At 38.0% G+C, this 16,395-nt stretch overlaps 1 protein-coding gene and 1 non-coding gene across 2 annotated transcripts; both read right to left on the reverse strand.

Annotated features, from left to right (window-relative positions):
• Positions 1-2,493: 2,493 nt before the first annotated feature.
• On the reverse strand, positions 2,494-9,148 carry LOC136203579 (protection of telomeres protein 1a-like). Its single transcript, XM_065994774.1, has 11 exons — positions 9,004-9,148; positions 8,718-8,855; positions 8,282-8,418; positions 7,323-7,512; positions 6,705-6,769; positions 6,513-6,601; positions 5,896-6,171; positions 5,686-5,762; positions 5,494-5,552; positions 3,214-3,366; positions 2,494-3,064 (listed from the first exon to the last, which is right to left on the reverse strand). Exons 2-11 carry the CDS (start codon positions 8,839-8,841, stop codon positions 2,849-2,851), a joined length of 1,386 nt encoding a protein of 461 aa, XP_065850846.1. The 5' UTR covers positions 8,842-8,855; positions 9,004-9,148; the 3' UTR covers positions 2,494-2,848.
• On the reverse strand, positions 8,504-8,623 carry LOC136204481 (small nucleolar RNA snoR113). Its single transcript, XR_010675323.1, has one exon. It is a non-coding gene; the product is annotated as a small nucleolar RNA snoR113 (small nucleolar RNA).
• Positions 9,149-16,395: the final 7,247 nt, after the last annotated feature.

A 16,395-nucleotide genomic window follows, 5' to 3' on the forward strand; every position in this document is an offset into this window, starting at 1 on the left:
AGCAGCAAATTTCTTAATTGTGTTAGATTGGCATTCGATTGAGTGAAATGTTGTAATTCGGTTTAATTTTATTTGGGAATAAGAGTAGAAAATTATTTCTTTAACTTTGGCAGAAACTTCAAGTTATAGTATCCCGTACTAATGGATCGCTAAAATTGGGTGAGTTTAAAGATAGGGTAAATTATGTCGATGATCATTGAAGGTATGTTTGAAAAAAGTAATTGGATTTTATTTTGTTTCATTAAAAAAAAAAATTATTGAGTTAAAAGTTGGTTTGAGTGATTAAGGGTCTCAAATCGCTTAAGCTAGATCTCGATTCCGAATCTTAGTATGTGCAGAAAGTTTTAATTGAGAAGGGATCCACTGACGTGCCTTGAATCGAGAAATCGGGGAAAAAAAAGACATGTATTTGACTATTCGGATAACTGTTAAAATGCTAAATAGTCTACCACATACAAGTTAATCACAAAAAAAAAAAAAAAGAATAACCAACAAAAATGTAGATACCCGACAACTGTTGTGGAATCAAGTTCGATAACCATCTTCTTGTAGCCCTTTTCCCAAGCCATATTGAGTCCAAAATAAGCACCTCAAAGCTCCACGAGAGACGCAATGTAGATGCCGATGTTCACTGTGAAACCCCCCAACCACAGGCCATGAATATCACGCAACACTCCTCCTGTTGACGCGTGACCCAGAGGAACTTGATCCATATTACCCTTGATTGACCTTTTACATTGCTTGTGAAGTCACGCCCTTCAAACACCCACTCATTCCGAAGTTTCTAGATCCACCAACAGCAAACGGCAACAATAATCGGCTATGACATGGACTGGAACTGACCTGCTCCCCCAATACTATCAGCCACCCAGGCAAGGAAAGGCGAGCTGGAAAAGGAAAGATGGAGCTTGTTCGGCATGAGTTGCATCCATATTGCTTTCACACGATTACAATCACAGAAGAGTCGCAAGTTACTTTCTTCCCCGCCACAAAAGACCACGAGCTGTCATTAGAAACATGACAACATTACACATTATCTTATTATGGGAAAGTAGCCAAAGGAACATTTGGATCCGTTTTCGGGGGAGTTTTAGCCTCCAACATTTTTTCCAAATCGGATCAAGAGAATCAGACATATACGAGCATAGGAGCTTGTAGCCCAATGCAACATTGTAATATCATGAAGCTTGTAGCAGTCTAGTACCAACTATCCTTCTCCTTGGAGTCTTGAAAGATAAAAAAAGAGGATATTTTAAGAATCTCGGGCTGAAGGTAGTCTGGGAATTGTGACCAGTCCCACCACCGTGATGCTTCCATCAATCAGCAAGGGTCGCCTCAATGATCTGATCCGAGACAGCAGTTATTGCCTTATGCAGTAAAATGCCTGACCCGCACCATATCTCCTTCCAAAAGGACGTGGAGCAACCATTGATAGGCAACTTGCCTACGCTCCGCGCAAGGACATCAGTACCACTCGATATGTCTTTCCAAGTTAAGAAGTGAGAATTTGAACAACAAAATATATCCAACCCTGAGTGACCTCTCCCGTATTTAGCATGACAAACCTAGACCCAAAGGCGTTGCTCACTAATCAAAATTTTCCAACCTAGCTTGGCAAGGAAAGTTAGATTAAAAGTTATCGTGTCCCTTACCCCGAGCCCACCTGCATTTTTCGACTTACACACCATGCTCCACCAAATATTGTGAGCCTTACAATTACCTTCACTCTATCCCTATAGTCAATATTTATTTCAAAAATTAAAAAATTTACAAAATATTTTACGAAAAGATTAAAAAATAATACTCACTTGAAACGATTTAATTATTTTCTAGATGTATTTATTACTCATATGATATTATTGATTATTGACTAGAAAGAAAATTTTCAAAATAAAAGTTACTTAAAATTAACTATGCTATAAGCAAGATGAAATAGATTAGTTTTATTATGTTTAATTAGTTTTATTATATATTAAACATGATCTGTTTCAACATCTTGATTATAAGATTCAATTAGTGGACAATTTATTAGAAGCATCCATTTTTTCATGTCAAATCGATGATCTTCCATACATATTTTAACACATGTAACATGGATCCACATATTATAATAGGCTCTACTATTTTAATTATCACATGGGAACACAATACACGTGTCCAAATGTGAATTGGAGGTCCTCCGAGTAACATGGAAGACTCGATACTTAATATAAGAACTCCAATTAGTGATCTTGCTTCAAAAAGAATATCTATTTTACTTGATTTTTTGTGATTAAATTTTAAAATATTAAATTTTTTATTTTATTAGTTGGACTATTTTTATTTTATTTGTTAGACTATTTTTAAGTTCTGATGAGCAGTTGCTGCTGCATTGCTCACAAGACGTACAGAGATGTTCCTCTGCATAAACTGCCTATAAAAATAACCTCAACATGAGAATTTGCATACACTTAAATTAATGAATGCATCCCGCATTGCTTGAAAATCATCGACGACCACGAAATAAATATATGCACATACAAAATAGAATATACAAGATTTTCTACAATAGTTTTACATATTTTTAGATTGTTTTTGACTTAATACATAATTTGACCTAAAAAACCGATTAGCCCTTCTAAACTTGTTTAAAATGACCATTTGACCATTTAAACTTACTTAAAATGACATGTTAACCACCTTGAACTTGCCTCAACTTGTCCAAATCTCCTCTTACTCCACCAAATAGCACTTAGGGGTTAATATGTCATTTTTAAAATCGAAGGGCTATTCATTTTTTAGCCAAGTTTAGAGTATTAAACTATTTTTTCAACTACATTATGTGTTAGACACCCTTAACCGGGTCTCCTTAACCGACGTGCCTGGTGCCAAAAATTCTAAAATGCCTGGTTCCCTGAGTATCATTCTTATCTAGGTAGTAAGATTTTAGGCAACATTGCACCCATGGTGGATTTCTGGGAGCATCATCTATTTCCTTACCAGCATAACTTACAGACACTCCGAGCAACGTGTTTCTCTTCCTTGTCAATACATCTACGGATGGATAACCACCGAAGAATTTCTCCTGTCGTCGACAATTAATATCACACAATCAAATCAAATCCCATCATAACAGTAAAAAGGAAATTCATCTTATACTAGCAACAATACTCGGTAATCCAGCATTAAGATATCAGATTCCCCCACTAAATCTTTTTTAAATGAAAAACTTACCGCATCTTCAGCATATAAAAAAGCATGTAATCTGGCCGTTGGATCCTCGATGGTCAATCTAATCCTAAAAGTACCTAGATGAGAGCAGAAATCTTCAGCTCGCCATGGAAATGCTGCCACTACCCGAACCATACTCCTGAATTTTGATACCACCTGCAACGTTTGGAAGAAGGACAATTAGTGGCAAAACCTGTATGCATCTCCTATTTATTTCGATTGTGGATAAGCATAGTTTTCCAGGGAATCGTCTATAACAGTTAAAATAGCTTTGTATCTATATATTTTAGTCAGCAAAAACTTTATTTTGGAGGAAACGTTCCAACTTCTTAAAAGTCAGAATGTGGAAAAAGCTTTGAAGTTGGAAAGAGAGGTCTTCTCGATAACCTATTACTGCATTACTTTTTTGACCCAATGTAATGGCCTAAATGCAGATATATACAACACTTTCTTTGTGAGTTACGCTCAATAGAATGCCACTTTCAAAATCTAAAATTTAAAAAAAAAAATTGAAAAAAATATAAGCTAGATGAAACCCCTACAAGTATGGGGTGACAGATTTTATTCCGAACCTTTGGTGCAAGTACAACTTGGATTCTGCATTAAATAATTGCAATTTCTATCTGATGCTTTATCGAAGTGTTTGTTGGGCAAAATAGACCTAAAATTTTCGATACCGGCACATTGAACTGTAACCAACCTCCAGTTTGCTTGAAATGATACAATGACTTGCAAGAAAAATCAGTAAGAAACTTTAGATCCAAAGCTAGGGTTTGTTGGTTTACCTTTGTGGTATACATATTTTTCTCCTATAAAACTAGTTTGGTATTACAATACTTGAGTCGGGAAGCTTGCGTATCCAATGGACTAATTTTCTTTTTTACACATTCTATTTCTAAATATATAGCAAAAACTGCATAATTTCTAAACCATGAAACTATGTAACAAAACCATGAGCCTAAATTTGAGCTCACTCAACTCACTTGGAACTTGAAAGTGAATAATTTTGATGAAGTGTGTCATGAAGTCAAACTAGAGTATTCATCAAGCTGGTCTAGAGTATGAAAAGTGAGATTAACAGTTATTGAGCTAAACTACAGTATTTCATCAAACTGATCTCGAGTATGAAAAGTGAGATTAACAGTTATTGAGCCAAACTGGGGTATTTCATCAAACTGACATCGAGCATGAAAAGTGAGATTAACAGTTATTGAGCCAAACTAGAGTATTTCATCAAGTGGAGCTCAAGTATGAAAAGAGGGATTAGACCATGTCAAGTATCAAATCTATAGTTATTTATTTGAGTCACAATTTGGCTATGGCTCAGTTCAGCTCAAATTCCAGAAGGGCGCGTGATAGAATTCCTTTTGCTTACTTCTGAAATCTTTTGGTTTGTGGAATCGATATTCTCCTTGCATGGAGGGTTCAAGTAGTGCCACAAAAAAATATTACCATTGCTTTCTTCGTCCAGATTTTTGGTCCAGTGCCAAGGATGCAATTTTCAGTCTTGATTGTTAAATCTTCATTAACATCAATTCATTATGACAAACAAGGGGTAAGAGAGGGCTATAACCAAATGCATTGCCCAGGACCTTTATATACAAGTCCACAATCAGAGGATGGCTGTTTCGAATTAGCTTGCGTACTTTACGTTTGCTTTGACTTGAAAAATTGCTATAACTAGATCATATGCTAATCGGATTTAGATAACCAACTGAACCCCATAGTGGAACATATGTTGACAGTTGAGTCATGACCTTACATTGGTTTGAGAAACTTAGTAGCAAACCACAATGACTATCAATTTTATCCCTTATTAGGGTTAGAGATAACAAGGGTAAATTATATCATTTTAAACTTGGCCAGATTGGTTGACCAGGTTAACTGCTGGTTGTTATTTCAGTTTTGGGTTGGTCTGAGAACAGGTCAATTGTCAAGTTCACTACAGAACTGGTTTCCCTTTAGTTGAACTAGTAGTTTGGATCCAGACCATGTGAATCCTTTGTCTGGATGGTTTTTTAAATTTGTGGAAGCTCGTGAAATTATAGGCCTGGCACCTGGGGGTAAGATGGCTCATCCAATAACACTGTCAAGCTAGGGGTCTAGGAACAAAATCCACATAGACCAAGACAACTAAAATTCATGTAATTTACAACCAAAAAATTATGAAATAAATTTTGTTTTGTTCGTTTTTCTCATATCATGTGATAGTCAACGAGGATTAGCTATGTCCCACTGGAACCATGGGAGAAAACAAGTTCAAATACAAAGCAAATATCATACCTTCGAATGTGTGAGAACATCCATCAAAGTAACAAAAGGTGCATGCTCGTAATCAACCTCTGCAGCAAGAAAGCATATAAAACCACCAAGCATTGAGAATGAAGACAGTAACGTCCAGAGGAGTAAACCACACAACTATTAATAAGAAAGGCAAACAAGGAGTAGAACACTGCCAATCAAGTCAACGATAACCTGTAAGCTGTGAACACCAAGGAAAACACCAATAAGGGATGCGCCCCAATTCTGTTGTCATGCGTGCATTGTAAGACCTGTGTACAAACAAATTTATTATGGACATGCAGAATGAACACTTGCATGCTAAATTGACATACATACTTCCAGTTAGGGACAAGAAGCAGAATGAACACTTACATGCTAAATTGACATATACTTTATGCCTACCTCTCACTTGCTATAATTATATCTTTGGACACATAACGGAGCTTCGATAATGGTGTCAACATGCCACACCATAATCCTTCACGCACTTGACAAAGTATGTTGAGGAATTTCACCCATTTACCAGTAATGAGTAATTGGAGAACATGCTTCTCATAGACTTTCTCAATGATTACACGTAATACTGTTCCAACAGTTGGAAATGTACACAACAAATCTCTTTGCAAAGGTCGGGGTTCTAATTGTAAAGGAAGTGGATTCTTCCTTTCATTTTCCAGCCTGTGGGTCAAAGCATACAATATTTATCAGCTTAGAATGGAAATCAATAACTGATTAGAACATATAGAAGTTTCATGCTACAGAGAAAAACAAACAGGTATTACATATCATTTTGCTACATCAAATTTCACTCCAACAAATTTTATTGTTAGGAACAACTACTTAAAACTAAGATCAGGTTTTCAATCATTGTTGCTGCCACTGTCACTATACCAGGATTGGGCAGTCAAAATGCTGTGTAACCATCAAGATTATGTCACAGTCTGAAATGACATTTGCTACATATGTTTCCTCAATGCTAAATATAACCAGTTATAAAATATTAATGCACAACAACTCACTTTGAATCAATGTTTACTGCTGGAGAATCAGTCCCATCCCAAACAAAGGCCATCCACTCATCCTCATTTATTTCACATGCATGAAGTACCTTAACTTGGCAAATAATTCAAAGATGAGACTTATCAGCACTTAAGATTAATTGAGCTCGAAACCCAAAGCAGCAAAAGGAATAGCCTATATAGCCAACTCACCTTGCAAACCAAATTAGTTCGCTCTCCTTGTCTCATCTCTCTCAAGAAAGAGAAGTTATTTGAGCCTAGTAAGCATATTAAAAAAGATCAACTTTTAACAGGATGGACAAATAGGTCTGAATTACAATGGGTTACAAAGACTAGAAAATTGCCATAGACAACAAGAAGCTTATAAAAGATTGAATAAAAACTCAAGACTTCAAGAAACAAAGAAAATATGAGTTTTTTGACCTAATTTTGGTGTTCCTATCAGTTTTTCTAGGAAAATTAATTAACAAAAAACATGCATGAAAATAAGAGAGAATGGAACTAATTTTTCTTAACTTAAACACATTTTAGATATCCTAATGCCCAAGAAAATATGTTTCATCAACAAATTCTTTTAAAAAATTTAATGCACAAATAACATGATAATTTAGCACTACTAAAACTAGAAGCTGAATTACAAATTCTTTTTCCTATAACATCATTGTTATGGGAATACAATAGAGAGAGAGAGAGAGAGATTTAATATTGGCTCTGGACGAACGATAATATAAATACTAATAGCAATAGCCATCAAACTACAACTTACAAAAGCTTTTATGTCACTAATTCATTTTTGCTTATGGACATTACCTTCATCACTATGAAAGTCAGCTAGCCATTTTCTCAAGCCAGCTATAAACTTCGACTCCTGGTCCCCAGGGTAATATCTTGAAGAATATTGGTAAGGAAGAAAGTCCCCACCTCCTTCTCCTTCATATAAGGAAAAATAAGAAAATGCTTTGTTGAAAACAGCATTCACCTCCCCATGATATTTTTTTATCTGCACATACAGAAAGCCCATTTGTTTCCCATGATTGGATTTCATTTTTAGACAATTGTAAATACCAAAAAAGCATATGCTTTTGAAGCTTAAAAAGGTAATAAACATTTAGACAAAAACATCAGGCATAAATGAAATATTAGAAGAAGCAAAATAATCAATTGTATTCATAAATTTAGGTCTATCTTTTGGAAAAATAGAACTTTTTTAAAAGCTAATTAGGAGCAAAGAATGTTACACCTTTATAAAGTTCATACCTAAATCCAGTCGAAGTTGAACGGTAGCTGACAAGCTGTTGCTATATACTAAAACAAGCATCAAAACTTATGCAGAAGATAACCAAGAAAATTCTTTACAAATTAACCAAAAAAACAGTTAGAACTTAGAACATTCCATGGATCCAATGGCTATTTCTAGAGACGTAGCAATTAAGTTTTAATTGCCTTTCAATATGGAAATAATTCACGCAAAAAAAGCATGCTAAATTATGCAAATCAGCCACATTTCTGACATACGAGTTAACCTCCTTAAAGAAGAGTGCACACATCCTTAGACAGTTAGACTTTGTATATTCTGTACGCATAAATGTTCTATAGCATAGATTGAAAATAACAATCAGAGGAAGCAGGACCAAAATTTCTCAGTTGCACTTGCACATTCCTATTCAGTAATAATCACTCTTCCAGTCTGTGTTTGTTCAAGAAAAAAAATGAAAGCGCAGGCATGGAAGAACCAGGACTTCATAGAAATCACTACATTGAACTTGTACCAGAACATTAGAAAGCTGAACTATATCTCCAAGCGATGAAATACGAGGAAGCTGTTCCGTAGTTGAGGCAAATATATTAACTGTCATTCCAGGTTTAGGATACGTTTGATCAACAATTTTCAGTGAACAACACCAATCTGAAAATTTTAAAATGCATAGCTAAATTATTGCCCGGAAAAATTGGAAGAGCATAAATTTAATTAGAAAAAAAAATACTAATAACTGGCTCAGACTACCTTTGCCATAGGGTTCATCAATCTACTACCAGACCCGCGTATTCAATAAAAATGAATAAATAGGGGGTAGCAGCCGTAAGTCCGGCCTTTTTTGTCATCATTGCCAGTATAGATTACATATTTACAGTTAAAAAAACTGAAATCGTTGCTGAAATTGAGAGAGAAAACAGAAAGAAAAGTAAAATGCAGAGAGATAGTACCAGTCCCTTTGGTTTTCTTAGGTAAACCGAACTCGACAACGGCACCGATGAGACTGACTTTCTGGTTGATAGAAGTTACTGCATCTTTTATTTTAAGATACTTATAATCATCTCTGTCCCCCATTTTTCACTCTCTACCTGCACATTCAAGGTCCTGATTTGGTTATGGAATTGAAATGTAGTTCATATAATAAAACGTTTTTATAGTTTCCAATTTTCTTATTTGACATATAATGGAAAAGGAAGAGTGATCCTTATTTCATGTTTAGTTCAGAAAGACTATCACCTTAGAAGGAAAATAGCATTCAGGTGGCTTCTGACCTTCGCCGGAGTCGGAGGAAGGAAGCTAGATGAGAAGTGAGAAAGAAGATGAGGTGCTGGGGAAGAACGGCGGCGGCGGGCAAGAGAAATGAAACCGCACTGCAAATAAATAAGGCCGCTGTTTTCAATATTCAATATTAAATTTTAGTATAAATTTTAAAAATTAGGGTTTCAAGTTCAAGCAAGTGTCTCGTTGATATTGTCTCATGCGGTAAATTATACGTACGTGGTATACAACCTTTATCCATTTTCACATTTTGGTATATAACCTTCAATTTTACACACTAAAGTGTATATCAGGTAATTGTGACCGATCAACTCGAAGTCAACACGCCATCTCAGCCATTTAACTTTTTCTAAAAATAAAAAATTAACTCGATTAATATAAAATTAACTCGATTAATGTAAAATTACTTTTATACCATTTATAACATATCTTCTTCAACCTCCATCCTTATTTTCTTTCTACTCCATTTTCAAAAATTATTTCTCTTTCTAACTCTCATCTCTCTCATTCTCTCTCTCCTCCATTTTCTTTTTATAAGCATCGCTTAACTTCACCCAAATTGCCGTGAAAACTGTTTTCTTCCATATTTAATGACCTTGTCATGGCCTTGTACAGAATATCCGTTACTGACTTCATCTTCATTGTATAGTCCTGCAATATGTCACTGAAATACATACTCTTTTTCCATTATAAAGATTTAAAACTTTCAACATCTTCATTTGATACACAAACATAATCAATTACTTGGAATTTGGAATACCTGAAATCATTTGGGTATTGTGGCCAAAGATTGAATCTTCTTTTATCTTTGGGAAGAACCTTGAGACATAGGTGATTATTCCAGTCAAGAACTTGATTTTCTAAAACTACCCTATCACTTCCATAGCCTTCAATTTCATTGGCAGCTCGAGCATATTTTTGTTTCTCTTCAATTGGAAGATCAAAAAACTCATATGCAATCCCACGCACCTTATCAAAGAATGAACTAGAAATGTCATGTCCTACTACCTAATTCTCATCTAATATATATTAGCGTGTACTTATTAGATAAGGTAAACTTGATCTAAAATATGAGCAACATTGAACTATTTAATTTGTAGGATAAAATTAAAATTGAGATGAGAACCTGGAAGCAGCCAGTTGAGGTGAGAGCAGATTTGAGTGTGTTGCTTTTTTGAGAAATTTTGGCGTACATTTCCAAAAAAGAGTTAGAGAGAGAGGGGAAATTAAAGAGAGATGAGAGTTAGAGAGAGAAAATGAGAATTAGAGAGAGAAGTGATGCTTATAAAAAAAAAGAAAATGGAAGAGAGAGAAAATAAGAGAGATGAGAGTTAGATAGAGAATGAGAGAGAGAAATAATTTTTGAAAATGGAGTAAAAAGAAAATAAGGATGGAGGTCGAAGAATATGATGTTATAAAGGGTATAAAAGTAATTTTATATTAATTGAGTTAATTTTTTATTTTTAGAAAAGTTAAATTGCTGAGGTGGCGCATTGATTTCGGGTTGACCAGTCACAATTATCTGATGTACATTTTAGTGGGAGATCACCAAAATGTTGTACATTTTAATGTGCAAAATTGAAGGTTGTACACCAAAGTGTGAAAATAGATAAAGGTTGTACACCACGTATGTAATTTACCCTTGTCTCATGTGATTCATATGTTAGGGTGAATTAGTTAAGTATCACAAAGCTAAGTTACTAACAAAAAAAAAAAAAGTTGCTAACAAGTGTTTTGTGGAGTTTCAAAATGAACGAGAATCATAATGTAATATCTCACATCGGGTAAATTGTTAAATTGTGGGTGTGATATCTCTCATCCGGTAAATCCTTCACCCCCCTTTTTACTAAGACTACGGAATTAAGGAATGTTCTTTGTAAAAAGCCTTATAAAGAACATGATAATGATAAGGATCCATTAAAAGTATATAATTATGAACATGCTCATTTTCTTCGTCAAGTGATGCTAAGAATTGCATCAGTAGATCTTCATTTGAAATTTTTTTAGTGACTAATCTAGCCTCTTCATAGGTACATGATGGTAGTAGCCTGATGACTTGTGGAGAATTTTCGATTTGCTTCCGTCCCTGTGGGGGGCGTCGTTGGGTTCGACGGGGGGAAGCTCCGATGCCAAAGCCAGTATAAAGTATGAAAGAGTAAACTGAATTGACAAAGTAGGGTTTCTAGGATTGTGTGAATGTGTACCTTGATAGCTTGAGATGCAAGCTATATATAGTCGTGAAGTTGTAACCTTTAGTAACTAGAAAGTCTCCATTAATGCTTCATTAATGGCGGTTACTAGTTTCCTTTAAGTATGCCCGTTAGCTTATTAATAGCTCATTAATGGTCTTTATTGCGGGATCGGCTCAGCTGTTCCGCTGGCGGATTGAGAGGTTATGGCGGATCGCCATATAGACATGACTGCGGATCTCTTGTGGCGAAGTCTTGGTGATCCGCCTGTTAGATCTCCTTGCCTGATACGCCATCACATCTCGGTATCAGATGATCAATACATGGCCGTTCTAGGCGAATATCTCTTTTGATCCTTTGGATAATATCCCAATGTTATCAGAAGCCCCCCTAAAGTTCCTTTAAAGTCCTTTAGGGCTTTTGAGCTTCTTCGCGCGCCGTTATGATGATTTGCGTTAATGGTCACTCTGTTCGATGCCAATCGATGGGTGACACGTGTCGTAAGCGCGCCGCTCGAGGAGAGAGAAAACGTCTTCTTTCTTCATCTCTTTCTCTTTCCACTCCATTTGCATTCCTCTTCCATTTTCCCTTGAGTTTTTGCCCAGAGTCTCTCGGAGTTCACAATCTTTCAAAGCTTTTAACTCTCATGTAAGTGAATTTTTGCTTTGATTGCTGAATGTTTAGGAGTTCTTCTTCATCTTTTGGGTCTACTTTTGAACTTTTTAATTTGACCACTTCTTCCGAAACTGTAGTTAGCTGGACTTCTTCCTCTTTGGAGAATTCTAATTCTTCCGAAGGTACTGTTAGTTGCGATTTAGCTGAGTTGCGTAACTCGGCGTGTAATAGCGGTCGAACTCGTTCAGGTAGGATTCGGAACCTTCCCGTCGCCGTTGCTCGTCTTGCTCCGGCAATAGATTCTAGGTGGTTTACGGGGATGGAGGCATCTTCTTCAGCCCCGTTTAGGAAAAAGGCGCCTCGTGCGGAGTCCACTTCCTCTCGTATGAGCGCCGTGGATCTAGCGAATCTGGCGGACCACTTCCCTTGGATAAAAGAATATGAGACTATGTTGGCGGAAGCTCATCAGAGACCCGCCTGTCCGCCAAGGGGGTATTTATCTGTATATAGTTGTCACGTAGAAAGAGGGTTCCGGCTTCCTCTTCCTAAGATGATGGCGGACATCTTAGCTTACTTTGACATCACTGGCAGCAAGCTGCATCCAAATGGCTGGTTAGATGTAGCTTTGGATTGTTATTTAGCTTCAAATTTAGGGGTAGTTTGTAACCCTCGAGTCTTCCGAACTCTTCACAAACCGACGAAACGAAAGGCTGAGTCCTTTTACACCTTTGCTAAGTTTGGAACCTACTCGCCGTTTAGTGGCAAGATGTCTAATGTCCACCTCTGGGATGAAAAGTTCTTCTATGTAAAGATAAAGGAGGGCGAGTCTCTAGGCTTTCCGTCGGTTTGGAGTGCCAAACCCTTACATATGGCTGGAGACATGCGTATATTGACGGACAGTGACGAAGAAGTGGCGAATATCATGAAAAGTGTCAAGGCGGAGGCTTGGACATACGCTGACGCCTTGGACTTTATGATGAATGATATCCCCTTGATCCGCCAGGAAGGGGACAAGACCACTTATGTGAAGTTTACAGAACTCGATGAAGGTAACTTTGTTTTTCCTTGAACCTTGATTATTTTATGGTTCTTTTGTCAGGGGTTTGTCTAAGGCCAGTCACGCTCTTGTAGAGATATGTAAGAAACTGAAGGAGGATGAGGCTCGAAAAAAGGGGCAGGCAGCAGATCCCTAGAAGGGTGTAGAGAAGCGTCCCGCTGATACAATGGCTGATCTTCCTCTACAGAAGAAGATGAAGCCTACAACTTTCGGCGGACGAAAGTTTATGGCGGATGCCATGAGAGCCGCGATGCCCACGGTGGAGAAAGAACAGGTGAGTTGTTTTAATGTTTCTTTTCTCCATTTTGTGAATCTAAGTTTTGACCTTCCAATCCTTGTGCAGATGGTGAAGCCTGATCTAGGCGGTTACTGGTCCGCTAAATATGGTGACAAGGGATCTTTAAGGAATGAATCTGTCATTAATGACCTGGACGAAGCTCTTGGTCAATTAGGCGAGGTGCGGAAGAGTCAAAACGAGATCCCAGGATCAACCCATGTTCAGATGGGAAAAACGGAGCTTCTCACAGTAAGTTCTTTCTATCCTTTTGCATTTTTGGATGAAAGAGTGATCTCATTTGGGGAGATATTTGTTGTCGTTCTTTCGCTTGAATTGGGCTTTTACATTGATAGGTATACACCCGTATGCGTGCCATGGAAGCGGATCTCCTTCAAGGAGTGGCGGATAAGGCAACCATAGAAAGGTTGGAGAAGGAGATCGTCGTTGCCAATTCGAACGCTGCATCCGCCATTGCTCTAAAGGATGCTGAGATCCTTAAATTGAAGGAACAAATGGAGGCAGATGCTAAAGAACATGAAGCTGCCTTAGAGGACATGGAGATCTTGGCAGGGGAGCGAGCTTACTACTATGGCAAATGGATCATGGCGTATGTTAAACCGGTGCATCCCAAGATTGATTTTACAGATCCGGAGTTCGTGGTTCCTGACGTGGATGTGGTCCTTAAGTATCGTAAAATTCCAGAAGTCAAGGACTACATCCGCGATCACATTCGCAAGGTGATGAGCGGATCCGCCGAGGAAAGCAAACCCTTTGCCGACCTTGAGCCAGAGGACCCCGAGAAAGCGCCTCCAAAGGCGGGTGACCAGAGTGAGGAGTTGATAACCAATGGTACCATCCCTCAAGGAGAAATTATTTCTGTAGAGAAGGAAGCCCCACTGGAGGGCGCATCTAATGTAAAAGATGCTAAGGAGGATGCTCCTGTAAATGTTTAGTTTTGTAAAACTAAGTACAATTTTTAATCCTTGTTATAACTATTTATGTTTACTTTATGCTTTGTGCAAGTAAATTTATAGGCTTTAGGATTGATGTGAAGTAGGTGGCCAGCCATACCCCATGGTGTGAACCTTTGTGAAGGTCTGAAGCTGTTTTATTCCTTTAGAGGAAGTTAAGCTGCCTTAGGGGATCGATTTGCTTCCTGTCTTTGAGGTGGATCGATCCGCCCTTAGGACTTAGGATCCCTTCTTTGGGAAGGATGTAAGAGAGTGTAAAGATCTCGCATCCAAGAAATGTTTTAACTCTATCTCTAATGGTGATCATTTAAGGATTGATCCGCCCATGAGATTATTCTCTTATCTTTAAGGAGAAAAAGTAGCTATGTCGTGATAGCATTACTTTTTTGTGTAGAAGCGTTGGTGCCCCCCCTTCTTTTTTAAGCTGGAATATTTATATTGCTACAAGAAAATACTTAAAAAAGAATTTGACAAGACAATAATTGCTTTTTATTGAATGGCGATACGCTTTACTACAGTAAGTGGGTCTTATATGTGAGCCTCATTAAAACCTTTAATAAGAAAAACCTCATGGGAAAAAAGCTTACTAAAGGAAAAAGAGTACTCAAGACCTTGATTACATTCTATTTTCTGGCGAAATATTTGCGGAGGTTTTGGAGATTCCATGTACGCGGCATCGTATTTCCCTCCATGTCTTGAATCTTAAATGTGGCGAATCCAATCTTGTTGATTATTTTGTATGGACCTGTCCAAGTGAGTCCCAGCTTTCCTTTCCCTTCCTTAGATTGGATCTTATCTGCTTTGCGGAGCACGAGGTCTCCCACATTCAAGTTTACAAGCTTGGCATTTTTATCATGATAAGCTGCGATCCGCTGCTTGTAAGCTGCCATGCGTAAATATGCATTTTCTCGCTTTTCCTCTACTTGATCAAGACTTACCTTCAATCTTTGGCTGTTTTCCTCCTCACAATAGAATGCAACTCTGTCACTTGGGACCTGTATTTCAACTGGGATTACAGCTTCCACACCGTGAGAAAGGGCGAATGGTGTCTCGCCCGTGGCTGTTCTGGGAGTAGTGCGATATGCCCATAGGACGCTCATTAACTGATCCGTCCACTTCTTGTCATGCTCCCCCAACCTTTTCTTTATTCCCTTAACGATCGTCCGATTTGTAACTTCGGTCATACCGTTAGATTGAGGATAATAAACTGAGGCGAATCTGTTCTGAATGCCCAATTTTTTACAGAAAGTTTTGAACTCTTCACAGTTGAATTGCGTTCCATTGTCAGTGATAATCGCGTGGGGAACTCCATACCTTCCTACGATGTTATCTTTGACGAATTCTACCATTCGTTCAGCAGTGATAGAGGAGACAGCCTCAGCCTCTACCCATTTGGTGAAATGATCCACAGCCACTACCACATACTTCCTCTGTCTTCGGGTAGGAGGAAATGGTCCAACGATGTCAATTCCCCAGACTGCAAAGGGTCGACCTTCGATGATGGGCCTTTGAAGGTGTTTGGCTGTGTGTGATTCATTTGCATGAATCTGACAATTATGGCAAGACTCTACCAACTTTTGAGCATCAAGTTCCACCGTTGGCCAATAAAATCCTGCTAACCTAGATTTCTTCAAAAGGGAGGTAGATGCTTCATAGGCTCCACAAGTGCCTTCGTGCAACTCCTTGAGGATCTGTTGTCCCTCTTCCGGCACGATGCATTTCAGCCAGGGGTGGCTAAAAGACTTTCTGTATAGGCAGTCATTTATCATGGAGAAATAGGCCGCCTTTCTTACGATCCGTCGAGCTTCTTCCTTGTCCAAAGGCAACATTCCATCCATTAGATACTGGTGGATTGGTGATCTCCAATCACTCTCCACAGACATGAGTAAGGATACCATCTCTGAGGCGAAGGCTGGCACTGTCTTGACTTCAAACGGGCATTGCAGATCTGCCCAATGCTCCTTGCTTGAAGCCATTTTGGCTAGGTGATCGGCCTCTGTGTTGGATCCTCGAGGCACATGGATCAATTCCCACTTGGTGTCTTTGGCTTCGAGGTGATTTAGCAGTTTCTTAACCTCGTCGACATATTTGGCAAGAATGTCATCTTTTACCTCGAAATTTTTGATCACTTGGTTGACCATTAATTTGGAATCGTTGTAGATCACGATCCGCTCGGGAGTGATTTCCTTTAGCAGGCGTAGTCCCAATATTAGGGTCTCATACTCCGCTGCATTGTTGGTT

This window comes from Euphorbia lathyris, chromosome 8, assembly GCF_963576675.1.
Source record: "Euphorbia lathyris chromosome 8, ddEupLath1.1, whole genome shotgun sequence".
Classification (NCBI taxonomy): Eukaryota; Viridiplantae; Streptophyta; class Magnoliopsida; order Malpighiales; family Euphorbiaceae; genus Euphorbia; species Euphorbia lathyris.